At 42.4% G+C, this 20023-nt stretch overlaps 1 protein-coding gene across 1 annotated transcript; it reads left to right on the top strand.

The window, feature by feature from the left end:
- Window positions 1–586: 586 nt before the first annotated feature.
- LOC115151391 (zinc finger protein 135-like) lies at window positions 587–19550 on the top strand (the record flags this gene model as incomplete). Its single annotated transcript, XM_029695298.1, has 2 exons — window positions 587–1198; window positions 18909–19550. Coding segments are annotated over 2 exons (1254 nt in total), but the record flags the coding sequence as incomplete, so codon positions are not given.
- Window positions 19551–20023: the final 473 nt, after the last annotated feature.

Consider the following 20023-nt stretch of genomic DNA (forward strand, 5'->3'; position numbering starts at 1 on the left):
GCAATAATAAATAAATATGCCGATAGTGGACAACCTTGTTTTACTCCTCTAGATAGTTTAAAACTTTCTGAGATGTAGCCATTATTTACTACTTTACACCTAGGGTTACTATACATAACTTTAACCCATTTTACAAGAGATTCTCCAAAATTGAAATATTCTAGGCATTTATATATAAACTCCAGTCGTACTTTATCCATAGCCTTTTCAAAAACAGCTATGAAAACCAGGCCTGGTGTCCCTGATATTTCTTGACTGTCTTAATTTTCAAATTAAAGACGTCAATTGTTGTACAACTTCATGGGTATGATCTGGACATCACCTTTTACCTCAAATAAACAGTGGATTTCTGCTGTTGTGGGCCTTTAACCATCTGTCTGACTTTGTTGTTCACACAGGAGAGAGACGTGACTATCGTGGATCCTCTGTGGAGCCTCAACAACATCATGATGCTGACGAGGCAGAGAAGAGTCTCTCCAGATCAGAACTCCTCAAGAAACACCAGCAGAGACCCACAGGGAAGAAATCTCACTGCTGCTCTGACTGTGGGAAAAGATTCAACTCTTCATCAAACCTTAAAATACATCAAAGAATTCACACAGGAGAGAAATCATACGGCTGTGATCAATGTGGGAAGAGTTTTACTCTGCTACAAACCCTGAAATCACACCAGAGAACACACACAGGAGAGAAACCTTATAGCTGTGATCAATGTTGGAAGAGTTTTACTACATCTAGCAATCTAACTATGCACCAGAGAACACACACAGGAGAGAAATCCTTTAGCTGTGATCAATGTGGGAAGAGTTTTACTACATCTAGCTATCTAACTATACACCAGAGAACACACACAGGAGAGAATCCTTACGGCTGTGATCAATGTGGGAAGAGATTTATTCTGCTACAAACCCTGAAATCACACCAGAGAATACACTCTGGAGAGAAACCTTTTGGCTGTGATCAATGTGGGACGAGTTTTTCTCAGCTAAGCACCCTGATAGGACACCAGCGGGTACACATAGGAGAGAAACCTTTTAGCTGTGATCAATGTGGGAAGGGTTTTACTACATCTAGTTGTCTAACTATACACCAGAGAATACACACAGGAGAGAAACCTTATGGCTGTGATCAATGTGGGAAGAGTTTTACTCAGCTAAGCAACCTGATAGTACACCAGCGGACACACACAGGAGAGAAACCTTATAGCTGTGATCACTGTGGGAAGAGTTTTACTACATCTAGCTGTCTAACTATACACCAGAGAACACACACAGGAGAGAAATCTTATGGCTGTGATCACTGTGGGAAGAGTTTTATTGGGCTACAAACCCTGAAATCACACCAGAGAATACACACTGGAGAGAAACCTTTTAGCTGTGATCAATGTGAGAAGAGTTTTACTACATCTAGCTGTCTAACTAAACACCAGAGAACACACACTGGAGATAAATCTTATTGCTGTAATCAATGTGGGAAGAAATACTCTGATAAAAGATATCTGATTAAACATCAGAAAATACATACATGAAGGAGTTGTTTCATGATATCAATGATTTAACGTCACAATGTAGAATGTTTTAACATTGTAGTAGGAGTATTTTAATGATGTCACAATGTAGAATGTTTTAACATTGTAGTAGGAGTATTTTAATGATGTCACAATGTAGAACCCTAAACGTTTGTCCCCTGTTCTATTGATTTCAACATGATATGGATATTAGCCTCGGGGGGGAAAATCCAGGCTCTGAAATGGAAGAGTTAATATTTATGAGATTTAATAAAAAGTGACAAAAAAAATGTATTACACTTACCACGTTGGTGACCCACTGGAATCAAAATGCAACACTTCAAAATGTTTAGGTTTTCAGTATATCCCAAACTGTTTCTAAATATTGGTTATTGATTTGGACACCTTACAACGGTAACTGTTTAGACATTGCGCTATTCCCATTTAGCAAAATGTAATTCAAAAGACGTTGAAAATAAGACTATGCCAGATGTCCAATATATGTTCGGTTGTAGTTGAAAGTGAAAGTTGAAAAGATGTCTTTTCTGGTGGTTTTTTCAATGACTTGAAAATAACTTAATGTCAACGTACTTGCATCCTATACACATGGACGCAGTATAATAAATTGGTCTATAATCAATTTTATTAACAATCCTACATCACTCCAGTATTTCTTTACAACATTCAAGTGCTAATTGTCTTTATTCCACTACTGAAGAAGCATGACTCAAATCACCTCATATTTCAAACATCCAGCCTGACAAGAGATACGTTTTATTATTTCATGCCTCACCCTTAAGTTAATTATTGCCAATACATATTAACAAAGGGGTGTACATTTGGTTTGATATTTAATATTTACAATTCATGTAACATTTAGTAATCATAATTATTTATGCAACCAACTGACAATTTTTGGGTACAATTATATTGACATTGTTGCCCTGCTTTTAGAATATCAGGGTTCATTCTCAGATGTGCCAACCCAAATGTACTAGAGCATGACATTGGGGACTGGGCCCGATCCAACAACATGCCTATCGAGATATTGCAGGAGTTTGCTCTTGAAATCAGACATGACTAATACAATTTGATTTGATTTTTGTTTGGGCTTGTTCCAACGGGACGAGAGTTCTAGAAGCTAGTGAGTTTTAGGAAGACGAGAGTTCTAGAAGCTAGTGAGTTTTAGGAAGACGAGAGTTCTAGAAGCTAGTTAGTTTTAGGAAGACGAGAGTTCTAGAAGCTAGTGAGTTTTAGGAAGACGAGAGTTCTAGAAGCTAGTGAGTTTTAGGAAGACAAGAGTTCTAGAAGCTAGTGGGATTTAGAAAGAGGAGAGTTCTAGAAGCTAGTGAGTTTTAGGAAGACGAGAGTTCTAGAAGCTAGTGAGTTTTAGGATTCTATAGAAGAAAAAGGAGAAAAATTATATGATTGTATATTATTATTTAGAAGTACGTGTTTTTTGTTGTTTTTAATTGTTGACAGCCAGTAGACACCATGTTAGTATTGAAGAAGGTGAAGCGTTGTAGTTGATTATAATGTGAAATGGAAGTTGTTTTCTGTTGGTGGTGAGCAAACTTGTCCAACAAAAATATAGGATATATTTGTTGTCATAAGGGGGAAGGTGTTAAAGGCTTTGGTTTTTCCATTTATGTTTTGAGGTTGGACTTTAGCACGTCTAGCTCGTTAGCACGTCTAGCTCGTTAGCACGTCTAGCTCGTTAGCACGTCTAGCTCGTCAGCACGTCTAGCCCGTCAGCACGTCTAGCCCGTCAGCACGTCTAGCCCGTTAGCACGTCTAGCCCGTCAGCACGTCTAGCTCGTTAGCACGTCTAGCCCGTCAGCACGTCTAGCCCGTCAGCACGTCTAGCTCGTTAGCACGTCTAGCCCGTCAGCACGTGTAGCTCGTTAGCACGTAGGACGCACTGATTGGTGTCACCTCGTTAGTCAGTATGTGTTACACCTGTGCTGGCTTGTCCATCTCGTTAGTGGGAAGGTGTTTCACCTGAGCTGGTCCAGGTTCTATTTAAGAGTGTCTGGCCCAGTGCTCCAGTTGTCTTGATACATGTGGAGAGTCAACACCTTTAGTTGCGCCACCTTTTTGGTTTGCTTCCTGTCTTTAAGTTTGGTGTGGGTTTTTCTTTTGTTTTCCTCTTCTTGGGCAGATTTAGTGGGTCTCATGGTGGGTGTCTTTTAGGTCCCAGTTGTTGTTACTAGTCAACTTTCAGTGGACACCCCCATAGTGTCTTTCAGAGCCCCTCCTAAAACCCCACCTGTTTAGTTGTGGTTGTTGTCAGTGACTCTTTGTTAGTTCCCTCTTCTATTTGAGCAACATTTGAGATTTTTCTTGCTGGGGAACGTAACAACAAACAATGTAGTAAAACAAGCTGGTATTTTGGGTTGGATATTGCATCCAATTAATATTTTAATCAATGGCATTTCCTTAGAATGTTCATTAGTCTTTCAGTTGTTAGTCTTCTGTTTTTTTATCCTCTTATGTTTGTTGTGTACTAAAGTCTTCCCTGTGGCTCAGTTGGTGTGCAACACCAGGGTTGTGGGTTCGTATTCCCACGGGAGGCCAGTACAAAAAAAAAAATGCATGCATTCAAGTCGCTCTGGATAAGAGCGTCTGCTAAATGATTAAAATGTAAATGTACTAAATATTTCAGTTTATTTTCATTGTTTCTTTTCCCTGTGAAGCCATTGCGTTGCATCCATGTCTGAAATGTGCTGTATAAATAAAGCTTGATTTGAACATAATGTAAAACAAATGAACCCGATGACTGACCATGTCCATCTTAGTATGATAAACAGTATCAATCCCACTTTTCCAGCCTGCTGAAGGCGTGGTGGAGTGGTAAACACCACCCCCGGCTCTACCAGGGGCTTGAGGTGGTCTCCCACAGCTCTGATTATGTCATGTTCTGTGGCCTTGCTGTTCCATTTCTTGACTGTCCCTGCAACACAGAAACACATTTAGTCATATTATATAAAACACTCAAAGTAATGGATATGGAGCATCTATGGCCTCATTTACACCTGGCACCTAAATGTGACTTCTGTCATCTGATCACTCCAAACTTCATTAGGTTCAGATCTACCAGGATGGGCCTTTGACATCGTCTGGATGCAGCCAGGCCACTGAATATGCATCAGCAATGTAAAGAGATGGCGTGAAGGAGTGGGGAAAGGTACATTTGACACAAATGACCTTCATAATATCAAAGAACAAATGTGTGTGTCTGAGGGGAAATTAACTTTCATACAGCCAAAAGGGGTGAGATATTACACCAATATCAGTGGACAATTTGCACTAATGTAAATAAACATAGATGGAACATATTCCCTTTTGCTGACGTGATGAACCACTAAGGGGACATAAATATTTACCATCTAAACCATGTGTGACCTCTCACCTCTCTGGCTGTAGAAGTGTTCTTCCTAACCAGTCCCTCAACAGCTCTCTGACTGAGCTCCACCCTCACTGGGTCTTCAGAGGAGAGGAAGGCTGAGGAGGGATGGAAGGATGAATGGATCAGTCACTCAATAAAGTGTATAGCTGCTGTCTATGCTGTCTGACAAAATCACTATTTTAGTAGTTTATTAAAGTAAATAAGGCTTTATGACGGCTGAATACCAACTATCAATCACTTAGATCATGTATTTTCAGGTAGAGATACATCCTTGGGACGTCCCTAGCCCGTTGAAGTTGACATTTTAAATGGTTAAGGTAGGGTTAAGGTTAGGGTTTAGGGTAGGGATGTCCCAAGGATCCCAGATAGCATTGACCATTGTGCATTATTCTGTCTCTTTTAGATAGCAGGTGTAAAAGAAACACAGACAAGACAAGTAGGCACGCAGTGCATTATGGTCATTGCAGTTTAAAAATTGCCTCTTATTATGCCAATCTGTATGTGGGGTTGTTAGAGAAGAATGTGATTGTCAGCCCTAACAATCCATTCTAGCAGCTCATCAGGCTCTGAAAAAGGCTTCATTGATGACGTGTTCCATCTATTCCAGGGGACAGCAGAGGAACTTCATCAATTCCACTCCTTCATCAATACAAGCAGTGAACATCTGAAATTCACCCTCACCTTTGATGAGCATGAAACAAGTTATCCGATGGTTGGATGATACTGTTCTCGTCTTAAATACTTAAAAACTGGAAATCAACAGGGACAGCAGAGTGGAACAGGTTTGTTCATTTTTCCCAGAGCCTTATATTAATGTAACTTGTAATGATGGTACTAATGGCGTTAATGATCTTAAATACTTAAAAACTGGAAATCAACAGGGGACAGCAGAGTGGAACAGGTTTGTTCATTTTTCCCAGAGCCTTATATTAATGTAACTTGTAATGATGGTACTAATGGCGTTAATGATCTTTGTCATTTCCTGTGCTGTGTCACACAGGCTACTGTGTTCCGTTCATGGATGTATTATGGTTACATTACTGTAGCCTGTTTCGCTGTACAGTGTATGTGCACTTTCCCCAGCTCATGTGGCATGAGTCATGACCGAGTCCTGGCAAGTCCATAGTCTAGATTTACTACTAGTTGAAACATATTGCCTTCAATGTCATATTCTGATCGCTATGTTGCACTCATTGCAATGATATAATTCCTCCACGAAGACGTAAGACGTGCAAACTGTTTAGTCTACCGGCCGTTGTGTCACTATTATTAGCTAGGCTACTTAGCTAGCCATGCTGGGTGTCGTGTGTGTGTATCAGTGTGTGTGTTTTAGCTAGCCATGCTGGGTGTCGTGTGTGTGTATCAGTGTGTGTGTTTTAGCTAGCCATGCTGGGTGTAGTGTATCAGTGTGTGTGTTTTAGCTAGCCATGCTGGGTGTAGTGTATCAGTGTGTGTGTTTTAGCTAGCCATGCTGGGTGTCGTGTGTGTGTATCAGTGTGTGTGTTTTAGCTAGCCATGCTGAGTGTCGTGTGTATCGGTGTGTGTGTTTTAACTAGCCATGCTGGGTGTCGTGTGTGTGTGTGTGTGTGTGTGTGTGTGTATCAGTGTGTGTGTTTTAGCTAGCCATGCTGAGTGTCGTGTGTGTATCAGTGTGTGTGTTTTAGCTAGCCATGCTGGGTGTCGTGTGTGTGTATCAGTGTGTGTGTTTTAGCTAGCCATGCTGGGTGTCGTGTGTGTGTGTGTGTATCAGTGTGTGTGTTTTAGCTAGCCATGCTGGGTATCGTGTGTGTATCAGTGTGTGTTTTAGCTAGCCATGCTGGGTATCGTGTGTGTATCAGTGTGTGTTTTAGTTAGCCATGCTGGGTGTCGTGTGTGTGTACAGTGTGTGTGTTTTTGACTGACCTGGTCCCTTACTGGCGAATATGTCGCTTATTTTGCAGCATTTAGCTGCGTCTGTGGCAAGGGCCTTTCTCTTTTTTATTCTCTCCCTCTCTGCTCCATCTTTCATTTTCTGACCGTCCATTTCGCCGTGCGACTTGTCTAAAATGTTATCGGTAGAGAAGCAGGTAGACGGTTGTTATGTGCGTCGTGGAGAGACCTGATGTCATTTTTGCGCGGGGACACTGCAGCGAGAGAGTGAGAGTTGCGCCTGATACGTGGATTCTCCGTCAACTCATTCCTATTTGCTATATTATCGCTAGTCAAGTTGACTATTCACGGCAGGCCAAAACGACCCTCAGGCCACCGGGAAATGTCCCGGTGCTCCCTACGGCCAGTCCGCCACTGCCGCTCGGCCATCGCTCATCCATATACTTCTATGTACATATTCTCATTCACCCCTTTAGATGTGTGTGTATTAGGTAGTTGTTGGGGAATTGTTAGATTACTTGTTAGATATTACTGCACTGTCAGAACTAGAAGCACAAGCATTTCGCTACACTCGCATTAACATCTGCTAACCATGTGTACGTGACCAATAAAATTAGATTTTTGATTTGATTCGATTTTCCAGTTAGCTACCAACTTGAAATAGGGAGCTTTAGCATAAAACCCACATGGAAAACAGATTCGGCAAATAACATATAAAGAGAGGCTTATTTGACACCAAACCAACAACAATAGTTACTAAAACATAAATTGCTAATGTACGATGTAAAAGGTGGATTTTATGATGTAATGTCAACTTTATACATTTCTATCCCCGGGACCAAAAACTCATGCTTCCAACATTGAACTTGTCTGCACATTTTAAATAGAAGTTTTACTCAACTGCGTTACCCACTCCAGTCAGCAGATGGCGGTCTGGGAATTTAAGGTAATGCTGTTGGTGTGACGTATTATGTAGTGGACGGAACGCTTCTTTCAACAGCAGCAACAGTTAGTCGGACACCACGGTAGCTTGCTAGACAAAATAGCCGAACCAATAAAGCTATTTAGACGCGTTAGTGTATATTAGCCACTGTGTTTTAAACCCACTTCTGTCGTCTAGTTAGTTATCCGATTTAATTTCATATTTACGGTGTTGTTGTTATTATTCAGCTAGCGGGCTGGTTAAGTTAGCATTAGCCTAGCTAGCTAACATCTCCGACCATGAGTTCACTAAGCTACTCTCCTCCTGCTAAAGAAGAGGAGGTCTGCTGGACGGAGAAAGAGGGACTGTGGCTGAACGTTGTCGTGAAAGAGGAGGAGGAAGAGGATGTCACAATACAAAAACAAGTAGAGGGTGAGGCTGTTACCGTGAAAGAAGAAGAGAAAGACGTTTCAGTTAAAGAGGAAGACGCGTTCAGAATGAAAGAGGAGGAGGATGTTACAGTGAAAGAAGAAGGAAAGAGGAAGAGAAAGAGGAGGATGCAGTTTTTGGAGTGAAAGAGGAAGAGGGGGAGATGACTGTTACATTGGAAGAAGACGAGGATGAAGAGGAGGAAACAGGATATCTGGGCCCGGTTTCCCAAACGCATCTTAAGGCATCCAATGGTTCTAACGGTGAACTTAGCCATAAGATGCGTTTGAGAAACCGTTCCCTGATTAACACTAGTAAGTACTGTCTTAAAAACAGAGGCACAAACTCTGCAGTTGTTGAACTGATGTTTGGTGTTAAAGGGGAAATATGCAATAGCTACATCTATATTTAGACTTTTTAAATTATTTATTTATAGCCATTGATTCTTGAAGAATATAACACATGCTTCATGAGCTTAGTTCAACTGTTATACCCCATCAGAACCCCAAATAAGCTTTTTTTACTCCAATGTTTAGAAACAATGTAAATCAAGACTGTATAGCCTCAACATGGTTAAAACTATAATGTGATATCATGGATGGTCAGTCCTTGCATCCATAGGTCTGTCTATGAATTTGAGAGTAGTTACATTTCTCCAACCCCATCATCTTACTACCAAAACAGTGGTGGAATGACAGATTTGTTATTGTATGAACTGCAGATTGGTTGATAGATGTGTGGCTATTTTATAGGGGTAACCTAGGATTTAAATAGCAAAAAATTGTCAGCCCTGAGACTTGGTTTGGTAAACAGCTGAGGGATGGGGGCTGGAGAAATGTAACCACTCTCAAATTCATAGAGAAAGCTATTGTAGCAACCGTAACCCAAAACCTAGGGACCTCGTCAAGAAGTTCAGACATCTTGGCGTAACAGTTACAAGGTGTTGGCTGGACCCAGGTTTGAGTTCAGCTCAGGACTACCCCCTGAATGGACTACACTATAAATACAAAGACTGGCCACCCATAAGGTCAAAATGATTGTTTTAAACAAGATTAAGGCTATACAGTGCTTGTTTACAAACAGTGGTGTTCTTCAAGCTTATGTTTTGGTTTCTGGTGAGGTAATAAAGTTGAAACATTTGAGGCATTTATAAGTTATATTCTTCAAGAATCAATGGTTATATAGTAAATGGGTCTTTCTATAACTGCCAGTGTAGATTTCCTGTGGGGGTCAAATTGTTAGAGCTGTTGATAAGTCATTAGCTGTGTTAGAATACTCATACTAACCGTACTATTTGTGACGTTTTTACATTTCACCTTTATTTAACCAGGTAGGCTAGTTGAGAACAAGTTTTCATTTGCAACTGCGACCTGGCCAAGATAAAGCATAGCATTCGACACATACAACAACACAGAGTTACACATAGAATAAACAAAACATACAGTCAATAATACAGTAGAACAAAAGAAAACAAAAAGTCTATATACAGTGAGTGCAAATGAGGTAAGTTAAGGCAATAAATAGGCCATGGTGGCGAAGTAATTACAATATAGCAATTAAACACTGGAATGGTAGATGTGCAGAAGATGAATGTGCAAGGAGAGATACTGGGGTGCAAAGGAGCAAGATAAATAAATAAATACAGTATGGGGATGAGGTAGGTAGATAGATGGGCTGTTTACAGATGGGCTATGTACAGGTGCAGTGATCTGTGAGCTGCTCTGACAGCTGGTGCTTAAAGCGAGTGAGGGAGATATGAGTCTCCAGCTTCAGAGATTTTTGCAGTTCGTTCCAGTCAATGGCAGCAGAGAACTGGAAGGAAAGACGACCAAAGGAGGAATTGGCTTTGGGGGTGACCAGTGAGATATACCTGCTGGAGCACGTGCTATGAGTGGGTGCTGCTATGGTGACCAGTGAGCTGAGAAAAGGCGGGGCTTTACCTAGCAGAGACTTGTAGATAAACTGTAGCCAGTGGGTTTGGCGACGAGTATGAAGCGAGGGCCAACCAACGAGAGCGTACAGGTCGCAATGGTGGGTAGTGTACGGGGCTTTGGTGACCAAACGGATGGCACTGTGATAGACAGCATCCAGTTTGTTGAGTAGAGTGTTGGAGGCTATTTTATAGATGACATCACCGAAGTCGAGCATCGGTAGGATGGTCAGTTTTACGAGGGTGTGTTTGGCAGCATGAGTGAAGGATGCTTTGTTGCGATATAGGACGCCGATTCTAGATTTAATTTTGGATTGGAGATGCTTAATGTGAGTCAGGAAGGAGAGTTTACAGTCTAACCAGACACCCAGGTATTTGTAGTTGTCCACGTATTCTAAGTCAGAGCCGTCCAGAGTAGTGATGCTGGACGGGCGAGCAGGTGCAGGCAGTGATCGATTGAATGGCATGCATTTAGTTTTACCTGCGTTTAAGAGCAGTTGGAGGCCACGGAAGGAGAGTTGTATGGCATTGAAGCTCATCTGGAGGTTAGTTAACACAGTGTCCAAAGAGGGGCCAGAAGTATACAGAATGGTATCGTCTGCGTAGAGGTGGATCAGAGAATCACCAGCAGCAAGAGCAACATCATTGATGTATACAGAGAAGAGAGTCGGCCCGAGAATTGAACCCTGTGACCCATAGAGACTGCCAGAGGTCCAGACAACAGGCCCTCCGATTTGACACACTGAACTCTATCAGAGAAGTAGTTGGTAAACCAGGCGAGGCAGTCATTTGAGAAACCAAGGCTGTCGAGTCTGCCAATAAGAATGTGGTGATTGACAGAGTCGAAAGCCTTGGCCAGGTCGATGAATACGGCTGCACAGTATTGTCTCTTATCGATGGCGGTTATGATGTCGTTTAGGACCGTGAGCGTGGCTGAGGTTCACCCATGACCAGCTCTGAAACCAGATTGCATAGCGGAGAAGGTACGGTGGGATTCGAAATGGTCGGTAATCTGTTTTGTTAACTTGGCTTTCGAAGACCTTAGAAAGACAGGTTAGGATAGATATAGGTCTGTAGCAGTTTGGGTCTAGTGTGGCACCCCCTTTGAAGAGGGGGATGACCGCGGCAGCTTTCCAATCTTTTGGAATCTCAGAAAGAGAGGTTGAACAGGCTAGTAATAGGGGTTGCAACAATTTCGGCAGATAATTTTAGAAAAGAGAGGGTCCAGATTGTCTAGCCCGGCTGATTTGTATGGATCCAGATTTTGCAGCTCTTTCAGAACATCAGCTATCTGGATTTGGGTGAAGGAGAAATGGTGGGGGCTTTGGCGGGTTGCTGTGGAGGGTGCCGGGCAGTTGACCGGGGTAGGGGTAGCCAGGTGGAAAGCATGGCCAGCCGTAGAGAAATGCAGCCATAGAGTTCAATGTGTCAAACCGTAGAGAAATGCTTATTGAAATTCTCAATTATAGTGGATTTATTGGTGGTAACAGTGTTTCCTAGCCTCAGAGCAGTGGGCAGCTGGGAGGAGGTGCTTTTATTCTTCATGGACTTTTTAGTGTCCCAGAACTTTTTTGAGTTAGTACTACAGGATGCAAATTTCTGTTTGAAAAAGTTAGCCTTAGCTTTTCTAACTGCCTGTGTATATTTGTTCCTAACTTCCCTGAAAAGTTGCATATCACAGGGGTTATTCGATGCTAATGCAGAACGCCACAGGATGTTTTTGTGCTGGTCAAGGGCAGACAGGTCTGGAGTGAACCAAGGACTATATCTATTCCTAGTTCTACATTTTTTGAGTGGGGCATGCTTATTTAAGATGGTGAGGAAGGCACTTTTAAAGAATAGCCAGGCATCATCTACTGATGGGATGAGGTCAACATTCCAGGATACCCTGTACATATATGGATGAGCGATGGCCGAACGGCATAGGCAAGATGCAGTAGATGGTATAGAGTACAGTATATACATATGAGATGAGTAATGTAGGATATGTAACATTATATAAAGTGCCATTGTTTAAAGTGACTAGTGATACATTTATCACATCCAATTTTTTATTATTAAAGTGGCTAGAGATTTGATTCAGTATGTTGGCAGCACCCACTCAATGTTAGTGATGGCTGTTTAACAGTCTGTTGGCCTTGAGACAGAAGCTGTTTTTCAGTCTCTCGGTCCCAGCTTTGATGCACCTGTACTGACCTCGCCTTCTGGATGATAGCGGGGTGAACTGGCAGTGGCTTGGGTGGTTGTTGTCCTTGATGATCTTTTTGGCCTTCCTGTGAAGGGTGGGGTGGTTTAGGTGTCCTGGAGGGCAGGTAGTTTCCCCCCCGGTGATGCGTTGTGCAGACCTCACTACCCTCGGGAGAGCCTTACGGTTATGGGCGGAGCAGTTGCCGTACCAGGTGGGGATACAGCCCGACAGGATGCTTTCAATTGTACACCTTTAAAAGTTTGTGAGGGTTTTAGGTGCCTAGCCAAATTTCTTTCTTCATCCTCCTGAGGTTGAAGAGTCACTGTTGCGCTTTCTACACCACGTTGTCTGTGTTAGGTGGACCATTTCAGTTTGTCAGTAAGTAGTAGTAACGCCGAGGAACCTGAAGTTTTCCACCTTCTCCACTGCGGTCCCATCGATGTGGATGGGGGGTGCCCCCTCTGCCGTTTCCTGAAGTCCACGATCATCTCCTTTGTTTTGTTGACGTTTGGCGAGAGATTATTTTCCTGGCACCACACTCCCAGGGCCCTCACTTCCTCCCTGTAGGCTCTCATCATTGCTGGTAATCAGGCCTACTACTGTTGTGTCGTCTGCAAACTTGATGATTGAGGCGTGTGTGGCCATGCAGTCATGGTGAACAGGAAGTACAGGAGGGGCTGAGTACCCTTCCTTGTGGGTATCAGGGAAGTGGAGGTGTTTTCTCCTACCTTCACCACCTGGGGGAGGCCCGTCAGGAAGTCCAGGACCCAGTTACACATGGTAGGGTTCAGACCCAGGGTCTCAAGCTTAATGAAGAGCTTGGAGACTTACTATGGTGTTGAATGTTGAGCTATAGTCAATGAACAGCATTCTTACATAGGTATTCTCCTTGTCCAGATGGGATAGGGCAGTGTGATTGCATCGTCTGTGGATCTATTGAGGCGGTAAGCAAATTGAAGTGGTTCTAGGGTATCAGGGAAGGTAGAGGTGATATGATCCTTGACTAGTCTCTCAAAGCACTTCATGATGACGGAAGTGAGTGCAACGGGGCGATAGTCATTTAGTTCAGTTACCTTTGCTTTCCGGGCTCCCGAGTGGTGCAATGGTTTAAGGCACTGCATCTCAGTGCAAGATTCATCACTACAGTCCCTGGTTCGAATCCAGGCTGAATCAAATCCGGCCGTGCTTGGGAGTCCCATAGGGCAGCGCACAATTGGCCCTGTGTCGTCCGGGTTTGGCCAGGGTAGGCCGTCATTGTAAATAAATAATTTGTTCTTAACTGACTTGCCTAGTTAAATAAAGGTTAAATAATAAATATATATATATATTGGGTACAGGAACAATGGTGGACATCTTGAAGCATGTGGGGACAGTAGACTGGGATAGGCAGAGATTGAATATGTCCGTAATATGTCTCATAGCAAAGGGTCTGAATACTTATGTAAATAAGGTATTTCTGTTTTTTATTTGTAATACATTTCTGATCATTTCTAAAAACCTGCTTTTTGCTTTGTCATTATGGGGTATCGCTTTGTCATTATGGGGTATCGTGATGTCATTATGGGGTATCGTGATGTCATTATGGGGTATCGTGATGTCATTATGGGGTATCGTGATGTCATTATGGGGTATCGTGATGTCATTATGGGGTATCGCTTTGTCATTATGGGGTATCGCTTTGTCATTATGGGGTATCGCTTTGTCATTATGGGGTATCGTGATGTCATTATGGGGTATCGCTTTGTCATTATGGGGTATCGTGATGTCATTATGGGGTATCGTGTGTAGATTGATGAGGAACATTTTCTCCTAAATCCATTTTAGAATAAAGCGTAACAAAATGTAGAAAAAGTAAAGGGTCTGAATACTTTCCGAATGCGCTATAAACTACATTTAAAAAAGTTAATTAAATCCATGTAAAATAATCTTTGTCTGTAATTAAAATGTGATCCTCAACTGCGTTTCCCTCCAGTCAGCAGACGGCGATGTGCGTCTTTCAGGCGATGCTGCAGCGTGACGTATAATCTAGTGGACGGTTCTTCATAAACAGCTCGTCAACCACCTCGGTAGCTTGCTAGCCAACATGGCCGAAACATTCAAACTATTTATACGCTTTCTGTCTATATTACCTACTGTGTTTTAGACACACTTCTATCGTATCGACTTGTTAACCTATTTAATTTAATATTACGTTATTTTTTATTAGTCAGCTATAGTAGCTGGCTGGTTAAGTTAGCATTAGCCTAGTCGCTAATGATAGCTAGCTAGCTAACATCCCCGAACATGAGCTCCCTAAACTACTCCCCTCCTGTTAAAGAAGAGGAGGTCTGCTGGACGGAGAAAGAAGCTCTGGGACTGAACATTGTCGTGAAAGAGGAGAAGGAAGAGGAGGATGTTACAGTAAAACAAGAAGTAGAGGGTGAGGCTGTTACAGTGAAAGAAGAAGAGGAAGACGTTTCAGTTAAACAAGAGGAAGAAGAGGATGATGCTGTTTTTGGAGTGAAGAAGGAAGGAGAGATTACTGTCACATTGGAAGATGAAGAGGAGGAGACAGGAGATCTGAGTAACACCAGTAAGTACCACCTTCAATTAGTTTTTAACTTTGGATATTCGGAGTTGGCTCGTCAATACCTCTTCAACTGAGGGTCCTGGGATGATGACTGATATGTCTAGAATCAGACGACGTAGAGAACAAACTACCCCTTGTTTTCTCCGTTCCGTTTCCAAAAAGTGACTTAACATATATATTTGAGAAGGGTCTATCTGCTGACCGCAGACTGGGGGGCCACGGCATGTAGTGATTTTAATGTAGTGATGTTTTACTACACACCGTGACCCCCAATAGAGCCATGTGAGAGTTGGGTTGGCTACACCAAAGATTATGGATATACTGACAAGATGTCTCTCCGTCCTAACAAGGGGAGTCGTTGTCCACAAAGCTGCACTGTGGGTTGTCTATCTCCCGCCTATCCTGTCTTTGGATTGGTGGATACATCTTATTATTGTAATCTATTGTTTATATTCTATGAGGGTTGTTGACGTCAACCGCCTGTATTCAATGGAGAGAGATGCTAAGCTACTAGCATGAATATGCATAGCGATCTGGAGACAACTCCTATAGTGTTTTTATCAAAGTTGTCGGTATGTCACGTGTCCATATAACAACTTAATCATTACGAAACTTCTGTTGGATCAAGTAAACCTCACGTAGCAAATAAGCCATTCATTTTGTTGTTGACCAAATTCAACACTTTCCACATTGGGTTGATAATTGTTTCCACTTGGATACAACCAACTGTAACCTACTGGCATGACCTAGAGAGATACAACCTACTGTAACCTACTGGCATGACCTAGAGAGATACAACATACTGTAACCTACTGGCATGACCTAGAGAGTTACAACCTACTGTAACCTACTGGCATGACCTAGAGAGTTACAACCTACTGTAACCTACTGGCATGACCTAGAGAGATACAACCTACTGTAACCTGCTGGCATGACCTAGAGAGATACAACCTACTGTAGCCTACTGGCATGACCTACAGAGATACAACCTACTGTAACCTACTGGCATGACCTAGAGAGATACAACCTACTGTAACCTACTGGCATGACCTACAGAGATACAACCTACTGTAGCCTACTGGCATGACCTAGAGAGATACAACCTACTGTAACCTAGTGGCATGACCTAGAGAGATACAACCTACTGTAACCTACTGGCATGACCTAGAGAGTTACAACCTACTGTAACCTACTGGCATGACCTAGAGAGATACAACCTACTGTAACCTACTGGCATGACCTAGAGAGATACAACCTACTGTAACCTACTGGCATGACCTAGAGAGATACAACCTACTGTAACCTACTGGCATGACCTAGAGAGATACAACCTACTGTAACCTACTGGCATGACCTAGAGAGTTACAACCTACTGTAACCTACTGGCATGACCTAGAGAGTTACAACCTACTGTAACCTACTGGCATGTCCTAGAGTTACAACCTACTGTAACCTACTGGCATGACCTAGAGAGTTACAACCTACTGTAGCTACTGGCATGACCTAGAGTTACAACCTACTGTAGCCTACTGGCATGACCTAGAGAGTTACAACCTACTGTAACCTACTGGCATGACCTAGAGAGTTACAACCTACTGTAGACTACTGGCATGACCTAGAGAGATACAACCTACTGTAACCTACTGGCATGACCTAGAGAGTTACAACCTACTGTAACCTACTGGCATGTCCTACAGAGATACAACCTACTGTAGCCTACCTGCATGTCCTACAGAGATACAACCTACTGTAACCTACTGGCATGTCCTAGAGAGTTACAACCTACTGTAACCTACTGGCATGACCTAGAGAGATACAACCTACTGTAACCTACTGGCATGACCTAGAGAGATACAACCTACTGTAACCTACTGGCACGACCTAGAGAGATACAATCTACTGTAACCTACTGGCATGTCCTAGAGAGTTACAACCTACTGTAACCTACTGGCATGACCTAGAGAGATACAACCTACTGTAGCCTACTGGCATGACCTAGAGAGATAAAACCTACTGTAACCTACTGGCATGACCTAGAGAGTTACAACCTACTTTAACCTACTGGCATGACCTAGAGAGATACAACCTACTGTAACCTACTGGCATGACCTAGAGAGTTACAACCTACTGACCTACTGGCATGACCTAGAGAGATACAACCTACTGGCATGACCTAGAGAGATACAACCTACTGTAACCTACTGGCATGACCTAGAGAGATGTAACCTACTGGCACGACCTAGAGAGATACAATCTACTGTAACCTACTGGCATGTCCTAGAGAGTTACAACCTACTGTAACCTACTGGCATGACCTAGAGAGATACAACCTACTGTAGACTACTGGCATGACCTAGAGAGTTACAACCTACTGACCTACTGGCATGACCTAGAGAGATACAACCTACTGTAACCTACTGGCATGTCCTAGAGAGTTACAACCTACTGTAACCTACTGGCATGACCTAGAGAGATACAACCTACTGTAGCCTACTGGCACGACCTAGAGAGATACAACCTACTGTAACCTACTGGCACGACCTAGAGAGATACAATCTACTGTAACCTACTGGCATGTCCTAGAGAGTTACAACCTACTGTAACCTACTGGCATGACCTAGAGAGTTACAACCTACTGTAACCTACTGGCATGACCTAGAGAGTTACAACCTACTGTAGCCTACTGGCATGACCTAGAGAGTTACAACCTGCTGTAACCTACTGGCATGACCTAGAGAGATACAACCTACTGTAACCTACTGGCATGACCTAGAGAGATACAACCTACTGTAACCTACTGGCATGAACTAGAGAGATACAACCTACTGTAACCTACTGGCACGACCTAGAGAGATACAACCTACTGTAACCTACTGGCATGACCTAGAGAGTTACAACCTACTGTAGCCTACTGGCATGACCTAGAGAGATACAACCTACTGTAACCTACTGGCATGACCTAGAGAGATACAACCACTGGTTTGCATGCATTTCTATGCAGTCAAATTACAAACATCAACATGCAACAACAACCAACGTGCTGTTAGGTGAAGTTATGCATCCTACAGTAGGTCTATGTTGTTGTTAGGTGAAGTTATGGGTCCTACAGTAGGTCTATGTTATTATTAGGTGAAGTTATGGGCCAATTTGTTAAACACTTAGTGTACAAACCCTCATTGTCAGGCTGATGGCAAAGCTAGCCAAATAACATTTTACTGGTAGAAATGTTTTTTTAAGTATAAAGCAGTTGATTTGCAACAATAAAACAAACATTTTATTAAGCAGGACATTCAATCGAGCCTTACAATTATAATCCAAAATAGTGTGAATTGCACTCATAAGCAACCTGTAAATGCATTCAGCCTATGAGAACTCCCCTGAGTTTTCCCCCACGGTGGTGAATTAGTGAATAGACACAGAGCTTAATGTGAGTTTCCTTGAGTAGCACTCCTGATCTTGTCCTGATAGTGCGCTGTAATATTCAGAATACATTGTGAAAAACGAAAATCTTCGCTCACCATTTTTGCTCCAGGCAGATATACTACATCCATAACTAGTGGTTTCCTCATTACCAGATATACTACATCCATAACTAGTGGTTTCCTCATTACCAGATATACTACATCCATAACTATTGGTTTCCTCATTACCAGATATACTACATCCATAACTAGTGGTTTCCTCATTAGCAGGGAGGAGTTTCTACAACCAAATTGCGTGTGCATCGCTGCAATTTTAGCAAACACAGAAAGGGGCCTATATTGGAGGCCAAAAGTCATCTGGCACACTGCTTAGGTCTTGACTGTCTTAAGATAGTCTTGTCAAATGTTGTACAACTTCATGGGTACTCTGGTCATCCCTTTTTACCTCAAATAAACAGTGGATTTCTGCTGTTGTGGGCATTTAACCATCTGTATGACTTTGTTGTTCACACAGGAGAGAGACGGGACTATCGTGGATCCTCTGGGGAGCCTCAGCAACATCATGATGCTGACGAGGCAGAGAAGAGTCTCTCCAGATCAGAACTCCTCAAGAAACACCTGCAGAGACCCACAGGGAAGAAATCTCACTGCTGCTCTGACTGTGGGAAAAGATTAAACTCCTCAGTAAAACTTAAAGTACATCAAAGAATTCACACTGAAGAGATACCTTTTGGCTGTACTCAATGTGGGAAGAGTTTTTTTCTTTCAAGCTGTCTGAAGAGACACCAGAAAACACACACAGGAGAGAAACCTTATAGCTGTCATCAATGTGGAAAGAGTTTTACCCAGTCAAGAAGCCTAATATCACATCAGAGAACACACACAGGAGAGAAACGAGAGAAACCATATAGCTGTACTCAATGTGGGAAGAGTTTTGTTCGTTCTAGCAGTCTGAACGTACACCATAGAACACACACAGGAGACAAACCTTTCAGCTGTAATCAATGTGGGAAGAGTTTTATTTCATCTTGCCAGCTGAAGGTACACCATAGAACACACACAGGAGAGAAACCTTTTAGCTGTAATCAATGTGGAAAGAGTTTTTATATATCCAGCCAGCTGAAGGTACACTATAGAACACACACAGGAGAGAAACCTTTTAGCTGTACCCAATGTGGGATGAGTTTTACCCGATCAACAAACCTGATATCACACCGGAGAACACACACCGGGGAGAAACCTCATAGCTGTGATCAATGTGACAAGAGATACTCTGATAAAAGATCTCTGATGAAACATCAGAAAATACATGAAGGAGTTGTTTCATGATATCAATGAAATATTGTCACAATGTAGAATGTTTTAACATTGTAGTAGCAGTATTTTAATGATGTCACAATGTAGAACCCTAAACGTTTGTCCCCTGTTCTATTGATTTCAACATGATATGGATATTAGCCTCAGGGGGAAAATCCAGGCTCTGAATTGAAAGAGTTACTATTTATGAGATTTAACAAAAAGTGACTGACAAAAAAGAGTTGTGTTACACTTACCACGTTGGTAACCCACCTGAATCAAAATGCATCACTCCAAAATGTAGCTGACTGTTTTCTACAAATTGTCCTCTGACCAGTGATGTACACATTATTCCCAGATTCCATGTGGTTTTTGAGCTGTTCGTTTTAACAGGACGTGCAACCTCGTGTCCCTCCTCTTGCATAATTGATTTCAACATGATATCGATGAGTGATGACAAATAAGTTCCTTTGTTTAGCGAC

The sequence above is a fragment of the Salmo trutta genome, chromosome 17 (genome assembly GCF_901001165.1).
Source record: "Salmo trutta chromosome 17, fSalTru1.1, whole genome shotgun sequence".
Classification (NCBI taxonomy): Eukaryota; Metazoa; Chordata; class Actinopteri; order Salmoniformes; family Salmonidae; genus Salmo; species Salmo trutta.